The sequence below is a fragment of the Monodelphis domestica genome, chromosome 1 (genome assembly GCF_027887165.1).
Source record: "Monodelphis domestica isolate mMonDom1 chromosome 1, mMonDom1.pri, whole genome shotgun sequence".
In the NCBI taxonomy this organism is placed as follows: Eukaryota; Metazoa; Chordata; class Mammalia; order Didelphimorphia; family Didelphidae; genus Monodelphis; species Monodelphis domestica.
The window spans coordinates 759,592,199-759,618,529 of NC_077227.1; the positions used below are offsets into that span (position 1 = coordinate 759,592,199).

Here is a 26,331-nt window from a genome sequence, read left to right on the forward strand (position 1 = left end):
ATCTAGCAGGATTCAGTGTGGTGCATTGTTGGGTCCCACCTGCAGGACTCTGGGCTCCCGTATGCGGAAGGGCCTTGGCTCTGTGGTCCTGAGGCTCCTTTGCCCTCGGGGTGAACTGGTCCCAAGCAGGAGCCTCCCCCTCCTCTGGAGGCGCTTCTGGACGCCTGGGTAGGTGGAGGCCCCGAGGCAGTGCCCGTCTTCAGTCCGGGCATGTTTGTTTCAGGTCATCCTCCCGCCATTCCACGATCCTCTGCTAAAAGCCCAAGACGACCGGGACGAGGAGAACAGGGTGCTGCTGGAGTGTGAGAGAGGTACGTGGGGCAGGGCAGATGGCTGCCCCTTCATCCCCCACAGCCGGCCAGGACTCCCTTTCAGGCTCTCGCTGCCCCTTCTCTCCCTGTAGGGAAAATATACACCATGAAGAAGTTCAGAGACGCCGAGAAGGCCGAGCTGCTGGCCAAGTTGCCCCAGACCGCCACAGTCATCCGGCAGAACATGGGCCCCAACGAGTGGCTCGCCATCTCTGCCGGCTACGTGGAAAGTGACCACTGTAAGAAGTCCAGGTAGGCCTTGACTCCGCGCCGAGCCTGACCGCCGGCCTGTCCAGCAGCGGCAGCTGTTCTGTGCCCAGGCCGGGGCTGGCGGAGGTCCTCAAAGTCCCTTTTCACGATTAAGGTTAAAAGTGAAGGTGGATCGTAACAGAGTCAGCTGTGACTTGAGAGAGGCCTTCCACCCCTCCGAAGGCGCCGAGGACGAGGCCTCCAGAGTCCCCGAGTAAGTCGTTCCCAGCCCTTTGTCGCCGCTCTGCCAGGTAAACCGCTGGACCGTTTCGAGGCTCGGCTCCGCTTTTTCCTCCGTGTGGAGGTCCCGACGCCCGGGCTCTCGGCACAGGCAGGGCGCCGATGGGAAGGGGGGGCTCCCGGGGCTCCGCTGCCCTGAGGCCTGCCGGGAAGGCTGCCCGGCTTTTCCATTTCGTTTTGTGTCTTTGGGTTCCGCGTTCTTTCCTTCCCCTCCTCCTGACCCTGTAGGAGAGAAGGCAGGGTCTGCTGGGCAGCTGGGCCGCCTCCCTCCTTCAGAGGCCCGACCTTGCACGGGGGCTGCTCCTTCGCCAACAGCGCGGGACGGGCCTCCGGTCAGGGCACGAGGGGCTCGCTCACGTCCCCCGGCCCCCCAGAAGGGTCCTCGTGGCCAGGCTGAGGCAGCGCGGCCGGCCAGGGCCGCCCTCTGCCTCCAGGGCTTGCGGCTCCCCCTCTCCAGAGTAGCTCACGCCATGCCTCAGCCGAGGGCCGGAAGCAGCAGCAGGACTCACTGAGCCATTCGGGCCGCCGAGTCCCCTCTGGATGCCCAAGCTGGCTTCAGGAGCGCAGGGGGCAGTTTCAGAAGCGACGGCTGGCACAAAGGGCCGGAACGGGGCTGCCGCTGAGCTCTGAGGGCCTGGGCAAGGGGCGCGTCCTGAGCCTAGGCAGGCCGGAAGTCCAGGAAATGCCGTCCCGGGAACAGTCTTGTGCCCGCCTCCCCCGCAGACGCGGAGGCTGCCGCTGAGCTGGGTCGGCGCGGCTTTCCCCGAGACGCCGGGGCCTGACACGCAGGCTGAGCCCGCAGGGAGAGCGCGGCTCCGTCAGCAGGACGTCGGGCTCAGCCGCGGGAATGTCCCCGGCGGGGGCTCTGGGTGGTGCCCGGAGCTGCCAGGGCTCCGCCTTCCCGGCGCCCCTTTTCCTCACAACGCGCAGCCCACAGGACTAGCCCCGGCCGAAGCGTCGTCGAACCTGCTTGCGACAGCTGCGGCGCCCTGGGCGAGCCTCTCACTCGGGGCCTCAGGGGCCTCCTCGGTCAGAAGGTGAAGCCGGCGCTCCCCCAGGAGGGTCGGGAGGACGGCACGAGGTGGCCTTGGGGTCCCAAGGCTTCACGTGTCGCCCCCCGGCCAAGGGGGGACCCCATGTAGGACCATGAAGAGGCTCCCAAGTAGGCCCTGAAGGCTCCGAAGGCCGTCTGCAGCACAGGCTAGAAGCCTCGAACCCCGGCCTTGGGGTCCTGACCGGCCCGCCGCTGCCCTGGGGTAGAGGCCGGCGAGCGCCGAGACTCCTGCAAGCCGAGAGCGGGAGGAAGCTGCAGGGAGCGCCCTGGGCCCGTCGCCAGCCCTCGGCGCGAGTACAGCGGGCGGGGGACATCTGGCCGGGCCGGGGGCTTCCGGGGGCTCCTTCCCTGCCCCGCGTCCGGCCGGGCCGCGGGGGGAGATCACGCAGAGGGCGGGGGCTGCACACCGGGCCGTCGTGAGGCACGTGGAGGGCTGGATCGAGTCCTTATTCTAGGAGGGGTGCCGTGAGGAAGCGCAGGCGGCCAGGGACGAGGGAAGTCTCGGGTTAGGGGCGGACCCAGGCCAGATGGTGGCTTCCCTTGTACTTGTGCCGAGAAACCACCACCGACCCGTCCACTTGGAGCTGGGGAAACTGAGCCCCGGAGAGGCCGCGGGGTTCTCTGGTCCACAAGGCCACCCCTGCTCTCCGGGGCTCAGTTTCCCCAGCTCCAAGTGAGAAAGCGGTCGAGGCCGGGCTGCAGAGGAGGGCCGCCGTCCCCGCCGAGCCTGCTCTCCAGCCCGCCAAGTGCCGCTGGCCCAAGGTGAGGTGCTGCTCCCTCTCTAGTTCTCCTGGCGGACCCACGGAGCTGGACTCCTCAGGGACGAAGGGCGCGGCCAGTCAGGCCCGAAGACCTCGGACGTCTCTCCCCAAGCAGCCTCCTGAGGCGAAGCCACACCAGGAAGCAGCGGGAGACGAGAGGCGAGACTCGGTGAGAGAAGGCTCGGGGCGGGGGGCTGGCCAGGCTAGGAGCGCCAGGGCCGGGTCCGAGGGAGCCCCCCCGACCTCCGCCGTGACAGCCGCCCAGGCTTCCTGGCTCTGAAAAGGCACCGAGTCCCCAAGATCCCAGCGGAGGGCCAGCAGGGCTGCGGGGGGAGAGCGAGGTCTCCCCAGTACCCCCCCCAAACTGAGAGCTCTCCCCTCCTCTGCCCAGGTCCAGGGAGCCCAACAGCCGGTGCCTAAAGCCAGGCAAGGAGCCAACCAGAACATCTCTGACGTCGCCAAAGACCCTCCCTAGGCCTCCTCCCTGGTGGTCTACGAGATGGGCGCTGGAGATCTGCCCTGTCTGGGAGGGCCCACGCCGGCCCATCGGCCACTCCTCCCAAGCACGCCTAATAAATGCCTTTCCTTTGTGTGTGTGTCAGGATGGTCAGAATGCCCAGAGAGGGCTGGGGGAGGGCCTTGGGCCCTGTGTGAAAGCTGGGCCAGGAGCAAAGTCCAGCCAGCCTCTTGGCAGGCTCCTTGGCTGGACTCTGGCATCTCCAGGCAAGGGATGCGAGTCCGAGTTCAGGAGGAAAACCCCTCCTCCCCACAGATCGTCCCAGAGTAGTAGCAATGAATCGGTCTGTAGCCCACTGGGGGGAATGAAACTCTTACCTTGTTGGTGGATGTGAATGCCATGCTCTGTGGGAGGGGTTGAGGTTGGTCTGTCAAGGGACAGAACTCTACTTCTCAGCCAGGCCCTTTGGGGACTCTTCGGGCCCTTTGGGGACTCTTCAGGCCCTATAGGGGACTCTTCAGGCCCTTTGGGGACTCTTCGGGTCCTGTGGGGACTCTTCGGGTCCTGTGGGGACTCTTCGGGCCCTCTGGGGACTCTTTGGGCCCTCTGGGGGACTCTTCGGGCTCTTTGGGGACTCTTCAGGCCCTTTGGGGACTCTTCGGGTCCTATAGGGGACTCTTCAGGCCCTTTGGGGACTCTTCGGGTCCTGTGGGGACTCTTCGGGCCCTCTGGGGACTCTTTGGGCCCTCTGGGGGACTCTTCGGGCTCTTTGGGGACTCTTTAGGCCCTATGGGGGAACTCTGGGCTCTTTGGGGACTCTTCAGGCCCTTTGGGGACTCTTTGGGCCCTTTGGGACTTTTGGAGACTCTTTGGGTCCTCTGGGGACTCTTCAGGTCCTTTGGGGACTTTTCGGGCCCTATGGGGGACTCTTCAGGCCCTATGGGGGACTCTTTGGGCCCTTTGGGGAACTCTTCAGGCCCTCTGGGGACTCTTTGGGTCCTGTGGGGACTCTTTGGGCCCTCTGGGGACTCTCTGGGCCCTCTGGGGGACTCTTCGGGCCCTCTGAGGACTCTTTGGGCCCTCTGGGGGACTCTTCGGGCTCTCTAGGGACTCTTTAGGTCCTATGGGGGAACTCTGGGCTCTTTGGGGACTCTTTAGGCCCTATGGGGGAACTCTTTGGGCCCTATGGAGAACTCTTCGGGCCCTCTGGGGACTCTTTGGGCCCTTTGGGGACTCTTTGGGTCCTGTGGGGACTCTTTGGGCCCTCTGGGGACTCTTTGGGCCCTATGGGGGAACTCTTTGGGCCCTATGGAGAACTCTTCAGACCCTCTGGGGACTCTTCAGACCCTCTGGAGACTCTTCGGGCCCTATGGGGGAACTCTTTGGGCCCTATGGAGAACTCTTTGGGCCCTATGGAGAACTCTTCAGACCCTCTGGGGACTCTTCGGGCCTGGTGATCTTTGAAAACTTCTCAGAGCGTTGGGCTGCTTTGGGTGCTCCTGGCTTCCAGTTTCAAGATGGAAAGGCCAACCTTACCTCCTGCAGGCTGCCGATGGAAGATTGGGAAAACTGGAGGAGCTGGCTGGCTCCGTCTTCCTCGACTGGAGGCCCTAGGGCCTTTCCTCCTTGGGGGAGACCTCAGACCTTTTCTCATCCCCAGGGGAGAGTCCTTCCCTTCTCTATATTCTTTGATGTAAACCTTCTTAATGGTTTCTTGGCGATTTGTTGGGATGGTTTATTGTGTAACTGCTCCAAGATGGGGAGGGGGCCAAGCGCTGAATCTCGAGCTTGGGGACACCAAGTTTCCCCCCCCAAAATAACAAAGCCATTAGAAACTAGGTGGAACCTGATCCTCTTCCCCAAGAAGCAATCTGTCAGGGAGCAGAGATACCCCTCTGGCCCAGCCCATCTTTCACAGGGCAGCAGGGCGTAGCCCCAGGCCCAACCTGCTTCCCCTCCAGGAAGAAATGAGAGTCTCCCTCAGAGAAAGGCCTAAAGATGTCTAATCGGCCTCAGCCACCCAAGGACAAACACAGCTACACACGGCTCGCTCTTTGCTCCCAACCTACTTAGCCAAACAAAAGGCTCTTAATGGTTCAAGTGCATCTCCATGTGTGTCCCCGAAAAAGTAGCCCATCCGCCTATCCTGAGCCCAAAGCTTTACGGATGGTGAAGACCTACCTGAAGTCAAGGCCCAATTCTCCCTAACCTTCTGTCCCATCCCAGAGAACTTGGGCCCGACTGCCACTGTCCAAAGCCTACTCTTGGTCGGACATGGGCGCCTCCAGGCACGGCTGATCTACTCAGCCCTTCCACAGTGCCCCCTGGAATCCCTGCTCCAGACGGGACCATTTTGCTTCTATTTCAAACTTTCTTCTTTCTGTAGCCACCAAGAGCCACCTGGCTGAAGCCTTTTGGCTTTTCTTCGTGCCTCCTGGAATCTCTTCATCCTGCAGGTCTGCCGGACTCTGGGACTCACGCTGGGGGAAACTGAGGGCTGGCAAACAGAGGCCAGCATACATGGCCAGCACTAGATACACCCTTTTCTGGAGCGGCCCCTGTGATGATGAACACCACGAGGGGTGGGGCGCACAATCAAACTGAATCAAGGAGCTTTTGGCCTCCTGAAGGGAAGCTGCAATGATCCCTCGCTGGTAAGTGCCCCTCCCTCTTCCTCGGTGCCTAGGCTTCCACCATGATGAATCCTGGGGAGTTCAAACACAGAGACCCTCCTCAACAGAGAGCTAGAAGAGGCCAAGCTCAGACCTGTGAGTGACTCGGCCACATAGACTGTCAGCGCCAGCAGGCAGTCCTTAAAACAGCAGCAGTCACTCACTGCCAGACGTGGGCCTCTCCTGACCGCATCAGCAACACTGTCGTCTTCTGTTCACCTAAACGTAGTAAAACTGTGGCTATGCTGGCATTTGACAGAATATGCCCTTCCTTGCAAGGAGAAGATACAGCTAGCATGAAAGAACAACAATGGAGCCCAGGGCTGGACCGATCACCAAATGATCCTCTCCAAGTGAGACAACTGAATCCAGCAAAAGTGGAGACCCAGACAGACTCCCAGAAGACTAGAGCACTTCTCAGCGGGGCACCTGGAGTGGGCAGCATTGGGGGATCTGGTGGCCAGCCTGCCCCTCCCTCAGAAAGGCGAAAGGATCACTTGGGGAGAAAAATACTCCCAAACATGAGGATTGGTTTGATGAAAATAGTGACCAATGAAACTGCCCCGGATTTCCAGCAGGGCTGAGCTCAAGAGCAAATAGAGGGAGCTGTGGGATTCATGGCTCAGAGAAAAGGCAGATGGGAAAGTAGATGAGCCCCAGGTCAAGGGGGCCTCCACTGTCCATCCCTCTAAAAGAAAGGGAAATAGCTTGTCCTGGGGCAAACCGGTGGGGGTGGGGGTGGGGGGGGCATCCTTTCTGTCAGCCATTACTGGCAAGATTCTGGCCAGAGTCCTCCTGAATAAGCCCATCCTTCCCGGGGAAGCACAGTGGACAGAGCACCAGGCCTGAAGTCAGGGGCACTTGCGCTCAAATCTGGCCTGAGCCAATCCCTGCTGTGTGACCACCGAACCCCAACCGTCTAGCTCTCACCACTCTTCCACATTAGAAATGCTATGAAGCGAGAAGATGGCCATTTGGTGGGAGCCAGGATGGCTTCAGTAAAGGCCGCTGGTCCTGGGAGAAATACCCAGCGGCCGCCCGCCTGCCCTTCCTTCTGAGGCTTGTGGAAGGCCAGGGCAAAGCTGGCTGCCCAGAGAAGCGGCTCACTAGCGCAGGCCGGGCCACGAGGCAGGGAGGCGAGCTGGCGCCGCCAAGGGGCAGCTCCAAGGAGGCCAAGATGCCAGGGTGAGCCCGGCTGCGAGTGGCCGCTGCTGCTCATCCCTCGGAGGGTCTCCAGAGGCCCAACCTGCCCCCAGGCACGTCCACAGCCTCCTTGAATTGGCCGCCCTGCGGGGGAATTGGGGCATCTTCCTCCTCCAACCCCGACTCTGGGGCTCCTTTTCGTCAGACTGGGAGAACTGGGGGGCCCACTTCCTCTGCCCCCTGGCAATCCCCAGGCCCAGTGGGGAGTCCCCGGGCGCTCCTCCTCCAGGGAGCCCTCCCTCCCTCCGGGGCTCCCCCGGGCCAGGCGGCTGGCCTGCAGTCACTGGACGTTAGGGGGGGAGGGCAAGGCCTAGCACATCACTTCCGGGTGATGCGTGCTCCACTTCCGGTCCAGCCCACGTGCGGAGTCCCAGGCGGTTCCCCCAAGGCGGAAGAGGCGGGACTGGAGCGGCCGGGGTGGGGCGGGGCGGTGCAGGTGAGCGGCTCTAGAGGGAGGGAAAGCAGGGCGGGATCACCGCCCTCTGCCCGCCCGCCCGTTGGGGTTCCATGACGTTAGCCCCGGGGGTCGAGGGATGAAGGAAGGAATGGAGGCCGCCTCCCCCAGCCCCCCCTTTGGGGCCTGGGTCCCTGGCCTGTCCGAGTGGCGACCCTGGCGGCCTCCCGCTGCCGTCCACCAAGCCTGTGGGGGCTCCCTCTGCTCCGGCCCCCCCCCCCAAGGAGAGCGCAGCCCTGGTGAAAGGGCCTCTGGCTCCGGTCTCTCCCCCCAGGCTGGCCCCCAAGGCTCTTCCGGGGGGGCCATGAGGCGCCCCCAGGCCCTTGAGTGCGGCCCTCTGCATCTTTTCAGACTCGGCTCGTGCTGAGGACCATGGAAAGGCCTCTCTTCACCTCTCAGCTCTCCAGATTCTCCTGCATCAAAGAGTGGCCTGAGCCGCAGTCAGTGGCTTTTCTGGAGGTAGGGACTAAGGCTGTGTAGAACCAGAGGATGGAGGCCGATGGTGTGGGAAGGAGCCTCCCCGGGCTTGGGGATCTTTGCCGGCCCCCCCCCTCCCCCAGCCCTGCCAAGCCCATGGCTCTGTTGCTTGGCCCGGCCCTTCTCTTCAGCAGGCCTCCTGGGCCTCCTCTCTGTGAGGCTGTCCAGCCAGAGCAGCCTTCCCTCTCTTCCTCCATCCCTGGGCCCCAGGCCACTTTGGGGGGCCTCCCCTGCTGGCAGGAAGCTCCTCTGCGCACCAGCCACTCGGAGACCAGGAAAACTCCGTGATCTGCAGGAGCTTCTGATCCAGAGGGGGGTCAGCATGCACCCAGAGCAGACGCGGCCTGGGCCCAAAGGACGCTGAAAAGAAGCAGTGAAGCAGGATCGGCCCAGGGAAGCCACTGTTGCCCCCCAGTCTTGAGGGCTGGGACAGCCGTGGAACAGAAGCCTCCAGGACGGGTCTTTATTCTCTTGTTCTACCCACACCCCCAGCTGTCAAACTAAAGCTCCAGCATAGCTATCCTAGGACAAAACTCCCTCAGCTCTGTTGGATTTGGGGTCCAAAGTCACCGCTGTCAAGCCATCTTCTCAACCTTCCCAGTCCTGGACTTTCAGGCCAATCAGTAGGCCATTAGCTTTCCTGAAATTCCAAATGCAGAGCAAATCAGACTGCAGTCCGAAGACGTTCCGAACACAAGTTGGGGCACAGCATTGCTTTGTTCAGTGAATACTTTGGTTCTCACTGAATCCCTTTTTGTTTATCTAAGTGGCTTCAGCGCCCGTCTAAAAAACCCTTCCATGCGTCTAGTTTTTCAACTAGGGATGTTCATTTGGGGCCGAGCCCTAACTCCAACCCAGACTATTGCAAGGGGAATCACACCCAGTTTTCCTGCATTTCTAATGACTAGTTAGCTGATTCAGCATAGAAACCACAAGAAGCAAACTCAGAAGCCTTCATCCTCCACTTTGGCTGAGTGTTGATGATGGCTGAGGAGATCTTTGGACCCAATTCAGGAAACCAAGTTACTGGCCTGGAATCTACCAGGCTCTTCTTCTTTAGCTCTTCATAGTGTAGCGCCTTTTCCACAGAGCTGGAGAGATCTGGGGATTTTGCCGAGGCTGAAGATTCCAAGGACCTGGCGAGTCACCAAAAAACTTGACAGATCACGAGAACTGACAGGACTTTTGTACTTCCCCCCAAAAGAAAGAATGATTGTGATTATCCAGATCAAAGGAAGACGGAGCCAATTCAGTGCTTCAGAGGGTTCTTTTTTAATGCTAAGACCAAAGTTCCTCAAAGTCAGTTTCACAGCATTCAGATTCAAAAAGGAGCTCATTTTCGAACGACACAAATGTTTCCCACTCTAGTTATCAGTTTGAAAAATGACTCGCATTTCTTATCCAATGGTTTCCCCAAACCACAGGGCAAAGAATCAGTAGTATGAGATTAGCATACAGCAGTATCACAGATTTAATCATGAAACCCCGAACTTATCCATTGAGCTATGAACCAGTTGGGTGCATCTCCGAGTTATGTGGGCAAAGATTGATTTCATCCATCTGTCCGTTTGGCATTCAGTGTTAGTTTCATTCAGGGATCAAGCAAGAGTATAATCCAACTGCTCTCGTTGTTAGGAAGGCAGCGTCCATGGTGACTAAGCTGTGAACAAGAATTCTCTACCTTATTGAAGGAGACCCAATATCAGCTCAAAGCTTGCCTTTGAATTTTGCTACATCCTTCCAGCTCCGTTTCTCCATCAATCAGTAAAATAAAGATTAGAGATTGGGAGAACTTTTAACTTTCCGAGGAGGAAACAAACACGTCTCCAAATAGAGCTCTCCATTGGAAATCTTCCTCGTCTCCTCTTATCTCGGTGGGATCCAAAACTTCCTTAAATTTGTGTGCAACATTTTACTACGTCCTACGGTCTTTGTTCCCACCCTGGGCATTTGGAAAGCTGACAAAGAGGAGAGTATCAGATCTTTGAGAAATCCAAACTTCATTCACACTAGCCCTTCATTGACTTTCAGATCCACACTGTATCACTGTAGATGGTCTCCAACTTCCCTTTTTCCTGTCCTTTAAGTTTCCAAATTCTTCCTCACTTGCTGATCCAACCCTTCCTTTTCCTTCAGTACTGCTTTCTCAATCCCTACCTTCTCTATTTTCCAATCACATCCTAATCCATCTACAAATCCGACTGTTCTTCACTCCATCACATTTCTCCATGGCAAATTAGCACAGCTTTGCTTGTATAGTACCAATTATAATTATTCTGATACTCGAGATATAAAGAGAGTCTCTCATTTTATCAACTAGAACTTTTCCAATTTCATTTCTTGATAACTTGCAATTATGCAGCCTGTTCAGTTTTTTTCTGAGTGGTTTTCTTTGGATTCACTTGTATAATTAGGTTCTGCTGAATTGGTCTCAGGCATAGTATTGGTCCTGGAGCCGAAAGACTCATCTTTCCAAGTTCAAATCTAGCTTCAGACATTTACCAGCTGTACAAGCTCAGGAAAGTCACTTACCCTATTTAGCTTCATTTCCCCATCTGTACAATTAGGTGGAGACACTAAGAAATGAGTGCTGTCCCAATCAGAGTCATCAAAATTCCAGCATGAATTTTCTTTGGATTGACTAGTTACCGACAGCACTCCAGCATGAGCCCGAGGAAGGTTTTAATGCTGTTTATTCACTCAGAGAGTGGCCCGTTCACAGTTTGTGCAGTATTTCTACATTACATGAGACAAAGAACCAACGCTCTGAAAAATCCGCTTTCGCCGGCATGATAAGGGTGCCTCTTGGGATCCCGGCTATCCCTGGTAAAGTAAAGCCATTGGCTTCCCAGGAAGTCTCTTTTTTCAAGGCTTCCATATAGGTGGTATATCGTGGCTTGAAGGGCAGTCATTGTGGGGCTTTTTTGTTCTTTTAAGATTTATTCCTGAATAGACTTTACTTCTATTGTTCTAGACACTGGCAAAAGATGACATTGATACGGCTGTCCAATTGATTTTATGCCGAGAAAAATTCATTGTGAAGGTGAGTGGATAGTAGAGCACCCATTTGGTTTGTACCTTGCCTGCCAGATACAGGCTGTAGATGCTGGCATCCAGGAAAATTCAACCACAAAAGCGTTTATTGGGCACTTGCTACATGCCAGGAATGTTCCTGAGTGCCGGAAATCTAAGAGTGCGGGCCCAGCTTTGCCACAAGGAGCTTGCATTCCTGTCGGGAGGTGGGGGACAAGGTGGAGAGAAGACACCCGAGATATATGCAAAGCAAAGCAAATGTCAAGCACTTTCAGTGGTGAAGGAGTGCTTGGCTGTTGGGAGTCGGAGGGAGGCCCTTCAGTTTGCATGGAAGGAAGCTTTGATTTCTAGGAGGTGGCACCAAGGAAGGAGGACGCTCTGGCTGTGGGAAGCCCCAGAGAGAGGAGACGGCATGGAGTGTGCACCGTGTGCTGCAGATATTGCTGACAGCGGCTGTTGATTGGGATCAAGGATGGAGGAGAAAGCTTCCACGAAGCCCTGCCTAATGTGTTACTAGGAAGCCAGACCTCAGGAAACAACTGCTGCCCCCCTACACTCGCATTCCGTCACTTCCAATGAGGCGGCCCCTCAAATGCCTTGCCACTCTTTCCGGCAGTTGTTTGCTAAGGAAATGTCCAAAGCCAATGGGCCATCTTTTGGAGGGTGTATACAATACTCAGCTCCCCCTCCCGATTTGCCTGTGTACAGCTGCTGCTTCTCACCGTTATTAAGTGGTACCAATTAGCCAGACTTCATTAGCTTTAAGAAAGGGGGAAAGCGAGAACATGTGGCACGAAATATGTTCTTCTTTCACCAGTACCAGCCAAGTCTAGAGGAAAGCAGGCTCATGTCTTAAGGGTACACATGGCAAAGAACGATGACCCAGGTTTGGGGAAGCTCTTTTCTCCCCACCTCGAGGAGCTCCTGAAATTCCCATCAGGCACGATGCTGCCAATCTGAGAAGCTCCCTGTAGAGCCTCGGAACCTCCTTTCTTTAGTAGTAGGTCAGATGGATCCCACAAACAGCTGTTCTGGGCATTCTCCAGCCCTCTGCAGCTCACGAGGCCCCCAAAACAAGAGCTCACTCTCTCCCCACTAAGGGATTCCTGGGCCAAGAACTGGCTCCCTATTTGGTGTAAAACCCATGAGGTATGAGAGGTCTCCACGAATCCAGACACACTTCATGACCCACACTGGCCCATTTTATCCAGTGGCTCGGAAGAATCTCTTGCACCAAGTATAAGCCCACTGAGGGAACGACTGAGTGGACAGCACACCTTTGCGCACGTGCCCCAGTGAGCTTGCCGACGAGGAGCCGTGTAGCAGAAGTGGAGGGAAGGTGCGTGTAGCTGAGTCGTAGCTCTGGATGAGGGGTTCCAGTGGTTGGGGCCAGGCTCTGGGAAGCTCGACAAACTGGAGAGACGGTCCGAGTAGCAGAACAACTGGGCACTGAGCAAGGATCCATCAGCTGGGGAATGACCCAGTGCCCTGGCGGGCCATAGAGGGTGATGGAGGCGATGCTTCCGAAACCCGAGAAGACCTGTGAGAACAGATGCAAAGGGAAGGGAGCAGGACCAGGAGAACAACGTCCACAGTAACTGCAACAAGAACAAGACAGTAATCACAGGATAATGGTGACTGCCATTTACATGGCCCTTCAAGGCTTACTAAGCACTTTTCACGTGTTAACTCCCAGGACGACTAGTCTTCATTTCACAGATGAGGACACTGAGGCAAACAGGGAAGGGACTTTCCCAGGGCCACCCAGCTGGTAGGTAAGTATGGATCTGATGCACCATCTAGCGGCCTATTAGAAAAGGAACAACTCTGAGAGACTTGAAAACTCTTTTCTATGCCATGAAGAGGGATAGACTGCCGATGCACACTGAGATCCGCTTTTGTGGACACAGCCGCTTTAAGCTATGTATGGGACTTCCACTGAGTTGCAAGCCTAGACCTTCAAAGAGGGCTGAGGCTTCAGGATAAATCAGTATGGGGATTCTCCCTATAGGGGTGATCATTCAATCTACAGGAGCCAATTAGGGACACGAAGAGAGGAAAAGAGGAGGCAGCTAGCTCTCTTCCTTTCCTGTATCTTAGAGCAAAAGGCTCTATCCAAATAGCTCATTTGCATCTCAAGTCTCACTTTTCCCTAGAAAATAGACACGTATTTGGACCACCAAGATACGTTGACTACGAGGAGAAGGGAATTGTTGTACAGGAAATGGGTTTCTAATGTCAGAGACCCTCTCCAGCAGAAGATTATTGAAAAAGTCAGTACATCCAGAAATTTTTCGAAAAAGAAACAAGAAGAGTTTGAGAGTTACCTCGAATTCATCAATAAAACGGTACTGGGAGATCCTTGTGTATGATCTGATGAATGCTTTGAATGCTGATATGGTCCAGGGGTCCTGGGGGAGAGGCGGGGCAGCTCAAGCTATGGAGAAAGGCACGATGGGGAGGGGTCCCTAACAGTGGATGGCAAGGTCCAGATCCAAAAGGATCTTGCCATATGGGAGCACTAGACTAGATCGGTTGGGTGAAATTCCATAGGCATACCTGGAACGTCTTGTTCTTAGGTATGGAAAAGATCAGGAGCAGGCAAGAGAGGCAGGAGTAGACGGCAGTTCTGAAAAAGATCTGTGGGTTTCAGTAGCCCACAAGCTCAGTTTGCCTCAGCAGCATCCTGTAGCCTCCAGGAAAGTTGGAAGTCCATGCATGACAGGCGTCACTCATTTAGTCCGTAAACATCAAGTGCCTGCTAGGGCCAGGCCCTGTGACTGGCTGTGGAAGACCTCCATCCCCAACCCTGCTCTGGATCACTTCGGTTAGGAAATTCTTCCCAACATCCTGCCTAAATTGGTCTCTAGGAGCTGTCCAATCCCTCTTGCAGGACCCGAGTCCTCCCCTTCCCTTCTCTGGATGGGCGTGTCCACTTTCTTCAACTTATCCTTGAATGTCGCGTAGTTGCGCACTTTGTGCCTCGGTGGCACCTTTCTGGGAATTTCAGTCAGCTGATCAACAAGTAGGCACGCACTGAGTTTTCTATGTGCCTGGCAGGTGCTAAGCCCTGGAGAAGCCACGGAGAGGCGAACCAAAGACACCCCTCCTTGCAGGGGCCCGTATTCGACTCCTAAGAAAAGTGGAGTAGAAGACAAGTCAGATTAGGAGGCCTGGACTCCCTGGCCGCGGTAGGGCAATCCGTGGTTTCAGGAGAAACCTCTCGGTGCTCCCCTCCCAGCTCTGGAGGTCCAGTCTTCTCGCACCCGACTCCCTAGCAGGCCGTCTTCCCTTCGCTCCAGGGACACCGGCCTCCAGCCTGGCCCATGCACAAGACCTGCCGGCTCTCGGGGCCAGGCGTTCTCTCTGGCTGCCCCCCAGGCCAAGAAGACAGCAGACCGTCCTTGTTGTCAGGCTGCCAAGTGGTACCCCTGTGCCTGGGGAGCAGCAGCTCCTAAACCTGTTCTGGGTCTGAGCAGCTCCTCCTCCTTCCTCTTCAGCAGGAGCCTCCGTTCTTTCCCTTTCTGTCCGACCAGTCTTTTGGTTTGTGTGTTGTTCCATTAAAGTTCCCAGTTGTGTGTGTGTGTGTGTGTGTGTGTGTGTGTGTGTGTCTGTCTGTAACGATGTCTTGCCTGCTTCTATTGGCCAGTTTTTGCTCTGGAGGGCGACATCCACAAGGTTTTCTTCATACGATATTTCTGTTGCTGTCTAGAATGTTCTCTTGGTCCTGCTCATTTCACTCTTCATAATCTCGTCTAGGTCTTTCCAAATTATTGGGTTTTTTAAATCAACCTACTTGTCGTTTCTCCTGGTGCAGTGAATAGGATTCCATCACTATCGTACGCAACACCTTGTCCGATCGTTCTCCCCATCGATGAGCATCCTCTGAATTTCCAGTTCCTTGCCAGCACGAGAGCTGCTAGAAATAGTTGGGGACCTCTAGGTTCTTTCCCCCTTTTCCTGATCACCTTAGGAAATAAACCTAGCCGTGGGATTCCTGGCTTAAAGGGTACACACCGTTTTAGAACACTTTGGCCATCATTTCAAATCGTTCTCCAAAGTGGTGGGAGTAGATCTCAGTTCCACTTCGTCGGGCCTCCATTTCCCCACATTCTCCTCCAATAGTTGTCATTTTGCCCCTTTAACATTTTAGCTAATCTGATAGATATGAAATGATATCTCCATGTCATTTTGATGTGCATTTCTCTACTCTGTACGGATTTAAAGCATTCTTTCATATGGTTATATGGAGTTTCAATTTCTCTGTGCAGAAATTCTTCGTATCTTTTGACCATTTATCAGTTGGGGGAATGGCTTTTGTTCTTACAAATTTGACAGTTCTCTGCATAATTGATATATCTCTATCCAAGAAACTGTCTCTACATTCCCCACCCCCTGCAATTTTCTGCTCTCCCTTGTCTAACATTTAATTTGTATTAAAAAAAAGTTCACTTCATGTAATCGAAATGATTTTACATTTTACATCTCAGTGCTTTGTCTCTGTTTACTCATAAAATCTTCTCCTGTCTGTAGATCTGGCAGCTAATATGGTCCACATTCTTCTAATTTGCTTATGGTATCTCCCTTTAGGGATAGGTCATGTATCCATTTTGATCTTATCTTCACAAATGGTGTAAGATAATGGTTTCTACCTAGTTTCCGCCAAAATGCTTTTCAAATTTATCAACAATTCCTACCAAAGAGTGAAATCCCAAAAGCTTGGATCTTTTTTTTCCAAAAATAAGGTTACTATAATCTTTTATTATTGTTTTTTGTATCTTTGTTCTGTCTCTTTGATCAATCTATTTCTTACCCAGTACAGATAGTTTTGAAAATTACTACTCTATGAGAGTTTAAAATCTTGTAGACCTCCTTCCTTTAGATTTGTTTCACTAATTCCTTGATATTCTTGATTTTTGTTCTTCTAAAATGAATTATTTTTTCCAGCTCAATAAAATAATTTTTTTAATTTTAATTTTTAATTTCATATATTGTTCCTTGGTTACAAAAATCATTTTATTTCCCTCCCTCCCCTCCCCCACCCCTCCCATAGCCGATGTACAGTTTAACTGGGTATCACCTGTATTCTTGATCAGAACCTCTTTCCATGTTGTTGATGATTGCACTAGGATGTTCATTCAGAGTCTACATCCCCAACCATATCCCCTCAACCCATGTAATCAAGCAGTTGTTTTTCTTCTGTGTTTCCACTCCCACAGTTCTTCCTCTGATTGTGGATAGTGTTCTTTCTTGTAGATCCCTCTGAGTTGTTCAGGATCACTGCATTGCCACTAATGGAGACATTCATTATGTTCGATTGTACCACAGTGTATCCATCTCTGTGTACCTTGTTTTCTTGGTTCTGCTCCTCTCACTCTGCATCAATTCCTGGAGGTCTTTCCAGTTCACATGGAATCCCTCCAGTTCATTATTCCTTTCAGCACAATAGTATTCCATCACCAGCAGACACCACAGTATGTTCTGCCATCCCCCAATCAAAGGGCATCCCCTCATTTTCCAGTTTTTGCTACCACAAAGAGCGCAGCTATGAATATTCTTGTACATGTCTTTTTCCTTATTATCTCTTTGAGGTACAAACCCAGTAGTGCTATGGCTGGATCAAAGGGCAGACAGTCTTTTAGCTCCCTTTGGGCATAGTTCCAAATTGCCCTCCAGAATGGTTGGATCAGTTCACCACTCCAGCAATGCATTAATGTCCCCACTTTGCCACACCCCCTCCAGCATTCATTACTTTCCTTTGCTGTCCTGTTAGCCAATCTGCTAGGTGTGAGGTGATACCTCAGAGTTGTTTTGATTTGCATTTCTCTAATTATAAGAGATTTAGAACACTTTTTCATGTGCTTATTAATAGTGTTGATTTCTTTGGCTGAAAACTGCCTATCCATGTCCCTTGCCCATTTATCAATTGGAGAATGACTTGGTTTTTTGTACAATTGATTTAGCCCTTTATAAATTTGAGTAATTAGACCTTTGTCAGAGGTTTTTGTTATGAAGATCGTTTCCCAGTTTGTTATTTCCCTTCTGATTTTGGTTGCATTGGTTTTGTTTGTACAAATTTGATGTGATCTAAGTTATTTATTTTACATTTTGTGATTTTTTCTAACTCTTGCTTGGTTTTAAAATCTTTCCTTTCCCAAAGATCTGATAAGTATATACTATTCTGTGTTCACATAATTTGCTTATAGTTTCCTTCTTTATATTCAAGTCATTCACCCATTCTGAGTTTATCTTGGTGTAGGGTGTGAGGTGTTGATCCAAACCTAATCTCTCCTATACTGTCTTCCAATTTTCCCAGTAGTTTTTTTTAATCAAATAGTGGGTTTTGATCCCCAAAGCTGGGATCTTTGGGCTTATCAGAGATTGTCTTGCTGAGGTCACTTACCCCAAGTCTATTCCACTGATCCTCCTTTCTGTCTTTTAGCCAGTACCAAATTGTTTTGATGACCACTGCTGCATAGTACAGTGTAAGATCTGGTACTACCAGGCCACCTTCCTTCACATTTTTTTTTCATTATTTCCGTGGATATCCTTGATCTTTTGTTCTTCTGAATGAACTTTGTTATTTTTTTTCTAATTCAGTAAAAAAGTTTTTTGGTAGTTCAGTGGGTATGGCACTAAATAAGTAAATAAGTCTGGGTAGGATGGGCATTTTTATTATATTGGCTCATCCTACCCATGAGCAGTTAATGTTTTTCCAATTGTTTAGATCTAGTTTTGTGTGGAGAGTGTTTTGTAGTTGTGTTCATATCGTTCCTGTGTTCGTCTCGGGAGATAGATTCCTAAGTCTTTTATATTGTCTAGGGTGATTTTAAAATGGAATTTCTCTAATTCTTGCTGCTGAGATGTGTTGGAGATAGAAATGCTGATGATTTATGTGTGTTTATTTTGTATCCTGCTACTTTGCTAAAGTTGTTGATTATTTCAATTAGCTTTTTGGTTGAATCTCTAGGATTCTTTAAGTAGACCATCATGTCATCTGCAAAGAGTGATAACTTGGTCTCCTCATTGCCTGTTTTAATACCTTCAATTTCTTTTTCTTTAATTGCTACTGCTAGTGTTTCTAGTACAAAGTTAAATAATAGAGGTGATAATGGGCATCCTTGTTTCAGTCCTGATCTTTTCTAGTTTATCCCCATTGTAGATGATGTTTGCTGATGGTTTTAGATAGATACTGTTTATTATTTTTAGGAAAGGTGCTTCTATTCCTATACTTTCTAATGTTTTCAATAGGATTGAGTGTTGTATTTTGTCAAAGGCTTTTTCTCTGTCTATTGAGATAATCATGTGATTTTTGTTGGTTTGCTTGTTGATATGGCCAATTATGTGGATGGTTTTCCTAATATTGAATCATCCTTGCATTCCTGGTATGAATCCTGCCTGGTCATAGTGGATAACCCTTGTGATCACTTGCTGGCGTCTTTTTTGCTAGTATCCTATTTAAGATTTTTGCATCTATGTTTATTAAGGAGATTGGTCTATAGTTTTCTTTCTGTTTTTGACCTGCCTGGCTTTGGAATCAGTACCATATTTGTGTCATAAAAGGAATTTGGTAGAACTCCCTCTTTGCTTATTATGTTAAATAGTTTGTATAATATTGGAATTAGTTGTTCTTTGAATGTTTGATAGAATTCATTTGTGAATCCATCTGGACCTGGGGATTTTTTTCTTAGGGAGTTCTTTGATGGCTTGTTCAATTTCTTTTTCTGATATGGGATTATTTAAGAATTCTATTTCATCTTCTGTTAATCTAGGCAATTCAAATTTTTGTAAATATTAATTCATATCACCTACATTGCCATATTTGTTGCCATATAATTGGGCAAAATAGTTTTTGATGATTCCCTTAATTTCCTCTATGATACTGTTAATATGGTTTTCTTCTTTCCTTTTTTATTAGATTGACCAGTACTTTGTCTATTTTGTTTGTTTTTGCAAAATACCAGCTTCTAGTCTTATTTATTAGTTCAATAGTTCTTTCACTTTTGATTTTATTAATTTCTCCTTTAATTTTTAGGATCTCTAATTTAGTTTTCTGGGGAGTTTTGATTTGTTCACTTTCAAATTTTTTTTTGATTTTCATGTTCAATTCGTTGACCTCTGCCCTCCCTAATTTGTTAATATATAAACTCAAGGATATAAATTCTGCTGCCCCCTCCCAAGTACTGCTTTGGATGCACCCCATAGATTTTGAAAGGATGTCTCATCATTGTCATTTTCTTCAATGAAATTAAAGTTTCTATGATTTGTTCTTTAACTGATTTTGGAGAATCATATTTTTTAATTTCCAATTAATTTTTTATTTGGCTCTCCATGTACACTTACTATTATTGCATCATGATCTGAAAAGGTTGCATTTATTATTTCTGCTTTCCTGCATTTATTTGCCATGTTTTTATGACCTAGTACATGGTCAATCTTTGTGAATATACCATATGCTGCTGAGGTGTATTTCTTTTTGTCCCTATTTATTTTCTCCACATATCTACTAACTCTAATTTTTCTAAGATTTCATTCATTTCTCTCACCTCTTTCTTATTTATTTTTTTTGGCTTGATTTATCTAGTTCTGATAGAAGGTTCAGATCTCCTACTAGTAGTTTTTCTATCTACTTCATCCTTGAGCTCCACTAGTTTCTCCTTTAGAAATTTGGATGCTATAACATTTGGTGCATACATGTTGATTACTGATGTTTCTTCATACTGCCTTTTATCCGGATGTAGTTACCTTCCCTATCCCTTTTAATCAGATTTATTTTTACTTTGGCTTTGTCAGATATCATGATTGCAACTCCTGCCTTCTTTCTGTCAGTTGAGACCAAAGAGGTTTTGCTCCAACCTTTAATTCTAAACTTGTGAGTGTCTACTCACCTCAAGTGTGTTTCTTGCAGACAACATATGGTAGAATTTTGACTTGTAATCCACTCTTGTTTGTTTTTGTTTTATGGATGAGTTCATCTCATTCAAGTTCAAAGTTATGACTGTCACTTAAGTATTCCCCAGCATTTTGATATCCTCTCCTAGTTCTATCCTTTCCTCTTTTGCTATACCCTTTTAAACCAGTGGTTTGCTTTTAATCAGTCCCCCTAATCTCTGCCCTTAATAAGCTTACCTTTCTGCCCCCTCTCTTTTTGTTCCCTTCTTATTTTTTCAGGGTCTGTTAAGTTCCCTCCCCTCTCTCTTTTTGTACTCTCTGCCCCCCTACCCCTCTTAGTTTTCCCTTCTTAACTTCCCTGTAGGGTAAGATAGAATTCAATATCCCAATGGATCTAGATGCTCTTCTCTCTCAGAACTGATTTCACTGAGAGTAAGGTTTAAGTATTACCTTTTAGCACTCTCTTCCTCTCCTTCTTCCCCTCCCCTTCCCATGTGTATCTTTGTGATAAAGAGTATCCTATTTATTTTATTTCTTCAAGTATCTCTTGGTGCCATCTTTGATTCCCCCCTTTTTCTATTTTTGTATATCATCTTATAGCACTTATTGCCCCAATCTCTTCCTGTGAATGATTCCTCTAATTATTATAATAGTGAATGTAATTTTTGAGAGTTACAAATAACGTTTTTCCCATATATTAATATATATAATTTAATCTACTTGTAGCCCTTAAAGAAGAAAGTTTGAATAAAGAAACATTTCCCCCCTTTTCCCTCTCTTTCTTATTTACTTTTTCATGTTTCTCTTAATCTTTGTATTCAGATATCAGACTTTCCACTTAGTTCTGGGCTTTTCTTTACAAATACTTGGAAATCTTCTATTTGGTTGAATGCCCATACTTTCCCCTGGAAGTATATAGTCGGTTTTGATGGATAGGTGATCTTTGTTTGAAGACCCAATTCTCTTGCCTTTCTGAATATCATTTTCCAAGCCTTGCAGTCCTTTAGTGTGGAAGCTGCCAGGTCTGGTGTAATCCTGATTGGTGCTCCTTGATATCTGAATTGTCTCTTTTTGGCTTCTTGTTCTCCTTAGCTTGGAAGCTCTTGAATTTGGCAATTACATTCCTGGGAGTTGTGTTTTGGGGATTTAATGTAGAGGGTGTTGTATGAGCTCTTTCAATGTCTATTTTCCCCCTTGTTCAAGAACATCAGGGCAGTTTTCTTGGATGATTTCTTGTAGTATGATGTCAAGATTTCTGTTTATTTCTGGGTTTTCAGGTAGACCAGTGATTTTCAAATTGTCTCTTTGTGTTCTGTTTTCCTGATCTCTTATCTTTTCAGTGATACATTTTATGTTTTCTTCTATTTCAGCAATCTTTTGACTCTGCTTTATTAATTCTTGCTGTCTTACAAGATCATTGGCTTCCAACTGCCTAATTCTGGTTTTCCTTTTTAGTTTGGTCTATTCTGATTTTCATGGCTTTCAGTTGTTTCTCCAACTGGGAGTTCTTGTCCTTTAAACTGTTATTTTCTTTTTGAACTATTTCCTACTTTTCTTGCCAGAAGGATTCCATCTTTTCTATAAGCTCCAATTTAAATTCTTCAAGAGCTTGTGGACAATTTCCATTTTGGGGGAAGGTTTTGGTGCATTTATTTGTATTTCCTCTGTAGCCTGGGGTTTCCTCCATAAAAATTATCCAGGATCAACCACTTCTTGTTTTTCTTGATGTTTGGAAGTTGTTGTTCCTGGGCACTGTTTGCCATTACTGTGGTGGTTTTTCCTTCCCTTTCCAGTTAGAAATCTGAGTGAGATGTGCAGGCTCTCTGTGTATGGAGCTAAGGAGCAAGGATTTTGGCTGAGGCCAGTTCTTGAGTCTCTGCAGCTTCCACTGTTTGCTGCCCCTCTCTGTGCTATCTCCTTGCCAGCACCCACAGTCTGCACTCCTCAGCCCGCTGGGGCCTCAGGTCTAGCTGTTCTTAGGAGTAGGTCCTCGATGGTCTCAGTCAGCTGCCAAAGACTCAGAGGTGCCCCTCACTCATTCACTGATTCTAGTGCACGCTGGCTCTGACTCTAGCTCCGTAGGTGGGGTGGGGGAAGGTGGATCAGCTCATGTTTTGGTGGAAGCTTTTTCACCCCTTTATGGTATGGAAATGCCCAAATCCCACATACCTTCAATGCTGAGTTCTGTAGAGTCCCTTCATTCATATGAATTTGGGTTTTGGCTTTTTGAGGTAATCTGTATTGGTAGGTGGTAAGAATTTGAGAGAGAGAGAGAGAGAGAGAGAGAGAGAGAGAGAGAGAGAGAGAGAGAGAGAGAGAGAGAGAGAGAGAGAGAGAGAAGCCCCCATAAATGTGGCCTGTGCTATAATATTATTTTTTTGAAGTCTGAAAGGATCTTACAAGTAGCAGATTCCAAAGAGTGCATTTAATATTTGTTTTTCTGCACTTAACTATGAAGTTTTTGTGCACGAGTACATGGTCAGTTGGTACAATTCTCATTCAGTTTTCTCCAGATATCTATCCTATCTAGCTTATCTAAGATTCTCTTCATTTCCTTGACTTTTCTTATTTACTTTCTTGGTTTGATTTATCTAGTTCTGAGAGGAGAAGGTTGAAGTTCTCCACTATAATAGTTTTGCTTGCTATTTCCACTTGTATCCCATTTAGCTGTTCCTTTAGAACTAAGGATGCTATTTGATTTAGTAGAGCCTCCTCTTCTCTGTTCCACTCTTCCTGACAAGGGTCAAGTGTTCCCTCTTCCATATCAGATCCTTTTTCTCCTTGAGGCTTGGCTCCCACTTCTGCTCTTTAACAACCTGGAGTGTGGAGAGGTTTTCCTGAAGACCCTTTACCTTCTCCTCCAGGAGGGCAAGCAGCTTGCCTTGAGAACAGAGACACAATAACCATCAGCCCTTGAGGCGAGAGCCCCTGCACACTTGACCAGCTCTAGATTGGTTGACATTTCCAACTGGGTGTTTACATGCCAACCCTAGGTAGCCACTGGCATCGTAGAGCCCATTAGACCTTCTGAATAACTCCACGGCCGCATTCAGACGCTTTACTGTGCTTACCCATTTCTCTGAACCCCTCATGGGTCAGCTCCGATAAGGTCCTTTACCTTCTGGTCCTCCCGCCTCCGGGCTTCTTCTTCTGGACTGCTAGTCCTTAACCCTTCTCACTCCACGTCAGTTTGGCTTCTCTTTTATTCCCAGAGTTCAGTCTCACTCCATATCTGGGCCTCAGGATTGGACTTCCGATTCCTTCCAAACTTTGTCAAATTTGACCACGGCGTCGCTTCCCCCTCGCTTAAATCCCTCAAGGCCCCTCTGTGGTCTCCTTCTCCTGATTCGGGTCCAAGCTGTCTCTGTTCTCCTCCCGAAGCCTTCCTGTCCTTGGAGGGCCGGGACTGCCTCCGAGGCAGTAGTGAGAAGTAGCTAGAGATAGAGGTGCTTCTCTGGTTGGGGATTTTCCTGATCCGGGGATAAGGGCAGACTTCCTAGAAGAGAGGAGGCCTGGAGGAAACTGGGAATTCCAGGACTTAGACGGGACGGGAATGACCAGTGGCCAGGCCTAGAGACATTTGGGTTCAGGTGTGTTGGGAGCCGCTCCAGAGCACGGGGGACAGTTCGAGGAGCCAACCTGAGGAGCTGGGGAGCTATTGAGGAAGGAAGGAGGCCCCGGCGTTTAGTGGGGCACTGTAGGAAACCGCGCTGGGAACGGAGCGGCTCTGGGCCCAAGGCTCCTCCCCCAAGGCCCACCTGACTGCTCCCACATCCGTGCAGCCCCCCCCCATCCCTCACTCCCTCATCTCAATCCCCCACTTCCCTCTCCTGTCTACAGACCTCCAAATTGCCCCTGCAAGGCCATGTGCCGAGCGAGACCCCTGCAAGGGCATTTCTGCACCCGCATCCTGACAGCCAACCCCATCCTCCAAGTGGTTTTCTTCTCCCAATTCTGTCAGAACCCTCCCCCGTCTCTGGGCGTCCAGCTCCGGGGCCCCAAGGGGAAACTGAGGCATCTCTTGACAGCCTTCACAGCTGCGTCTTGTCTCCTCAGGGAGCCGTCTTCTTCGACCACTACATCCCTGGCGTGTACGACCCGTATTACATGAAGAACAAGGACCCGGAGTATTTCAAGGTACCGGACCCTGCTGGCCGCTGGGGGGAGGGGGCCCAAGGCCTGCCGGGGCGCTTCTCCCCCCTCCTGGCGCCTTGAGAACACGCGGAGGCCCGGGATGTCCGAGGGCCACAGGGCCGTAGGGACCCCTTTTCCCCCTCCCATTGGTGCCCCGACGACGGTGCCGGACGAGACCCTGGGCACGGGGAGGCCACGTGGGGCCCCCGGGCCGGACCAAGGCTTGGACCGTGTTTGTTCCAGGTCACGGTTCCGCTATTGCACGACCCTCTGTTCCAAGCTCGGCAGATCAGGGACGAGGAGAACAGGGCGCTGCTTCAGTGCGAGACGGGTAGGTGGAGGCCCCGAGGAAGCCGCTCTGAGCCCTGCCCGCGGCCCGACTGGAACGGGGGCGTCCGCGGAGCGCCCGGCCTCTTGTCCTCCTCCTCGTCCCCCTGCGGAGAGCCGGGCAGGAGGGAGCTCCCTCGGCGAGATGGCGCCCAGCTCGGGGCTGCCGGCCGGCCTCCTGGCCGCTGCCCTCTGACCGCCGGGAGGGAGCCGAGCCCGGGCGGCCCCAGGGAGCGAGGACAGCCGTGGCGCCCACTCAGTGCCAGGCTCTGGGCGAGGCAGGCGGCCCCGGCGGGCACCTTGGAGGGGCATCTTCCTGGGCTCCTCTGTGGCCGACGGAGAAGGGGGCTCGGCCTGCGGACGGCTCTCCCGGGACCCGGAGCCGGCGGCAGCCGGGGCAGGGCTGTCGGGTGGGAGAGTGAGCTCAGGGCTCGGGAGGCCAGTCGGGGCTGCCCACGGCCACGAGAGCCACCCTGGAGGCCTGGGTGCAGAGTGTGTGTGTGCCCCAGCCCAGCTCCTGCTCTACCCCCTGCAGGGAAGAGATACACGATGAGGAAGTTCAGGGAGCTGGAGAAATCCAAGCTCATGAGGCTGCCCCCCTTCTCCTTCGGCCAGCAGGACAAACGGCCAAAGTCGGAGCCGGCCAACAGGGAACACCGCCCGAAGAGCAGGTGGGTCCCCTCCTTGGGCCCCATGGGTGGCAGAGCTGCCCCCCGACAGGGCCGGAGCTGCTCCATCTTTGGTTCTTGGCTCCTGTTGCCTTTCCTGGTGCAGCTCCACCAACAATGTATCAGCTGCCTCTGTTTGCGCTTCTTCTTCAGTCCTGTCTATCCCCTGCTCTAAGCACTTGGCTACTTCTCTCTGGTGGCCATTCCCTGCTCAGTTGGGGGAGGGGATTTCCACAGTCACTTAAGCTTTGAGGTCCGTTCCTAGGGTCACTTTTCCCTCTCCACTTGGCATGGCCCTGAAGCCAGAGAAGCCTGGGTCCTGGGAGTCCCTCCTCTGATGCCCATTGGCCCATTGGCTGTGCCATTCCTCACCCTCCCACGGCACCTTTTCCAGCCTCTTGCCACCCTGGATGCCCTCCTGAATGCCATCTGTTTAGAAACTGCCCCTGAATCAACTTCGTCCTGAGGATGGCATTCAGGGCCTCCCTCAGGCCACTCAGCCCCAGCCGTGGTGGACTCACGGCCTTCCCCTGAATGCCCCACATCCCTGCGCCTCCTGCCTCAACTTACCCAGGACGGTGTTACCACCCTAAATCGCCGTCCCGAGGGAGGCCTTCCTCCCGGAGCCCTCGGCCTGTCCTGGCATTTCCAAGATGTTGACGCCCCTTTCTTGCTGGTTCACCGCAGCATGCAGACCAAGCTAGGCTCGGTGGGCAGGCGGCCCCCGCCGGCGAGGAAGGACACTGCCAGAAGCGGCGCGCCCAGCCCCAAGCAGCCCCCGACCCCCCGGCCCGGGCTGGAGGACATCGAGGAGAAGAAGATCGGCTCGGTGAGCGGAGCCCCTCGGGAGGGCCCCCAGAGGGAGGCTGGCCCGGCCTCGGGGCGTCCGCGTGACTGCCGGCCTCCCCCTTCCCCGGACAGGTGACAGGGCTCGACCTGCTGATGGCCGCGTCGCTGCGTCACATGCACCCGGAGGCAGAGCATGTCAGGGTCCGCCTGAAGGCGTCAGACGTGTGGGCGCATCGCCCGCTGCTACTCAAGTCCGCCACCTGGTCCGGCGGCCACAAGCTGCGCCCTGTGTAAGGCCGGCCACTGGCGGGGCGGGGGAGGGGCACTTCTGGGGGTGTCTGCGGGCTGCTGACCCTCTGCTCTCTGCCGCAGGTGCTAGGAGAGGTTGGCACGCGTGCCCTGTCCTTGCCGGCCCTCGGCCACCGCGAGGACGTCGCGCAGGCGCCCTCTGCAGCCTCCCGAGGGGCCGGTGCTCTGGGAGGTCCGAGCGAGCCGCTCGGCGCCTGCTCCTCCCCGGCATCGGGGCTCACGGCGTGGGCTTGGGGGGGCTCCAGAAGGGGAGGGGCGTGAGGCGGGGCGCGGGCCCGGCCACCGGGCCGAGGGATGGCCC

The 26,331-nt window shown here is 51.7% G+C and overlaps 2 protein-coding genes across 12 annotated transcripts in view; both read left to right on the plus strand.

The window, feature by feature from the left end:
* LOC103101241 (protein FAM228B) overlaps positions 1 to 3,205 on the plus strand; it is a 39,078-nt gene extending 35,873 nt beyond the window's left edge. For 9 of the 10 annotated variants that reach the window (XM_056824958.1, XM_056824977.1, XM_056824995.1 and 6 more), the window contains 5 exons: positions 224 to 311; positions 404 to 563; positions 676 to 774; positions 2,640 to 2,784; positions 3,007 to 3,205. In XM_056824958.1, the coding sequence (XP_056680936.1) occupies positions 224 to 311; positions 404 to 563; positions 676 to 774; positions 2,640 to 2,784; positions 3,007 to 3,090 (576 nt within the window). In that variant the 3' untranslated portion in view covers positions 3,091 to 3,205. The remainder of the gene's footprint in view (positions 1 to 223; positions 312 to 403; positions 564 to 675; positions 775 to 2,639; positions 2,785 to 3,006) is intronic. The other variant, XM_056824962.1, reaches the window with a different exon arrangement.
* A 3,467-nt stretch (positions 3,206 to 6,672) lies between these two features.
* LOC103103637 (protein FAM228B-like) lies at positions 6,673 to 26,228 on the plus strand. Of its 2 annotated transcripts, XM_056825020.1 has the most exons (9): positions 6,674 to 7,860; positions 10,853 to 10,921; positions 13,068 to 13,259; positions 23,860 to 23,940; positions 24,181 to 24,268; positions 24,800 to 24,935; positions 25,620 to 25,761; positions 25,854 to 26,011; positions 26,094 to 26,228. In XM_056825020.1, the coding sequence occupies exons 1-9, from the start codon at positions 7,774 to 7,776 to the stop codon at positions 26,098 to 26,100; spliced, it is 960 nt and encodes a 319-aa protein (XP_056680998.1). In that variant the 5' UTR covers positions 6,674 to 7,773; the 3' UTR covers positions 26,101 to 26,228. The 2 variants fall into 2 exon arrangements, with proteins under 2 accessions (XP_056681006.1, XP_056680998.1); XM_056825028.1 differs by lacking the exon at positions 13,068 to 13,259 and having other exon boundaries at positions 6,673 to 7,860.
* Positions 26,229 to 26,331: the final 103 nt, after the last annotated feature.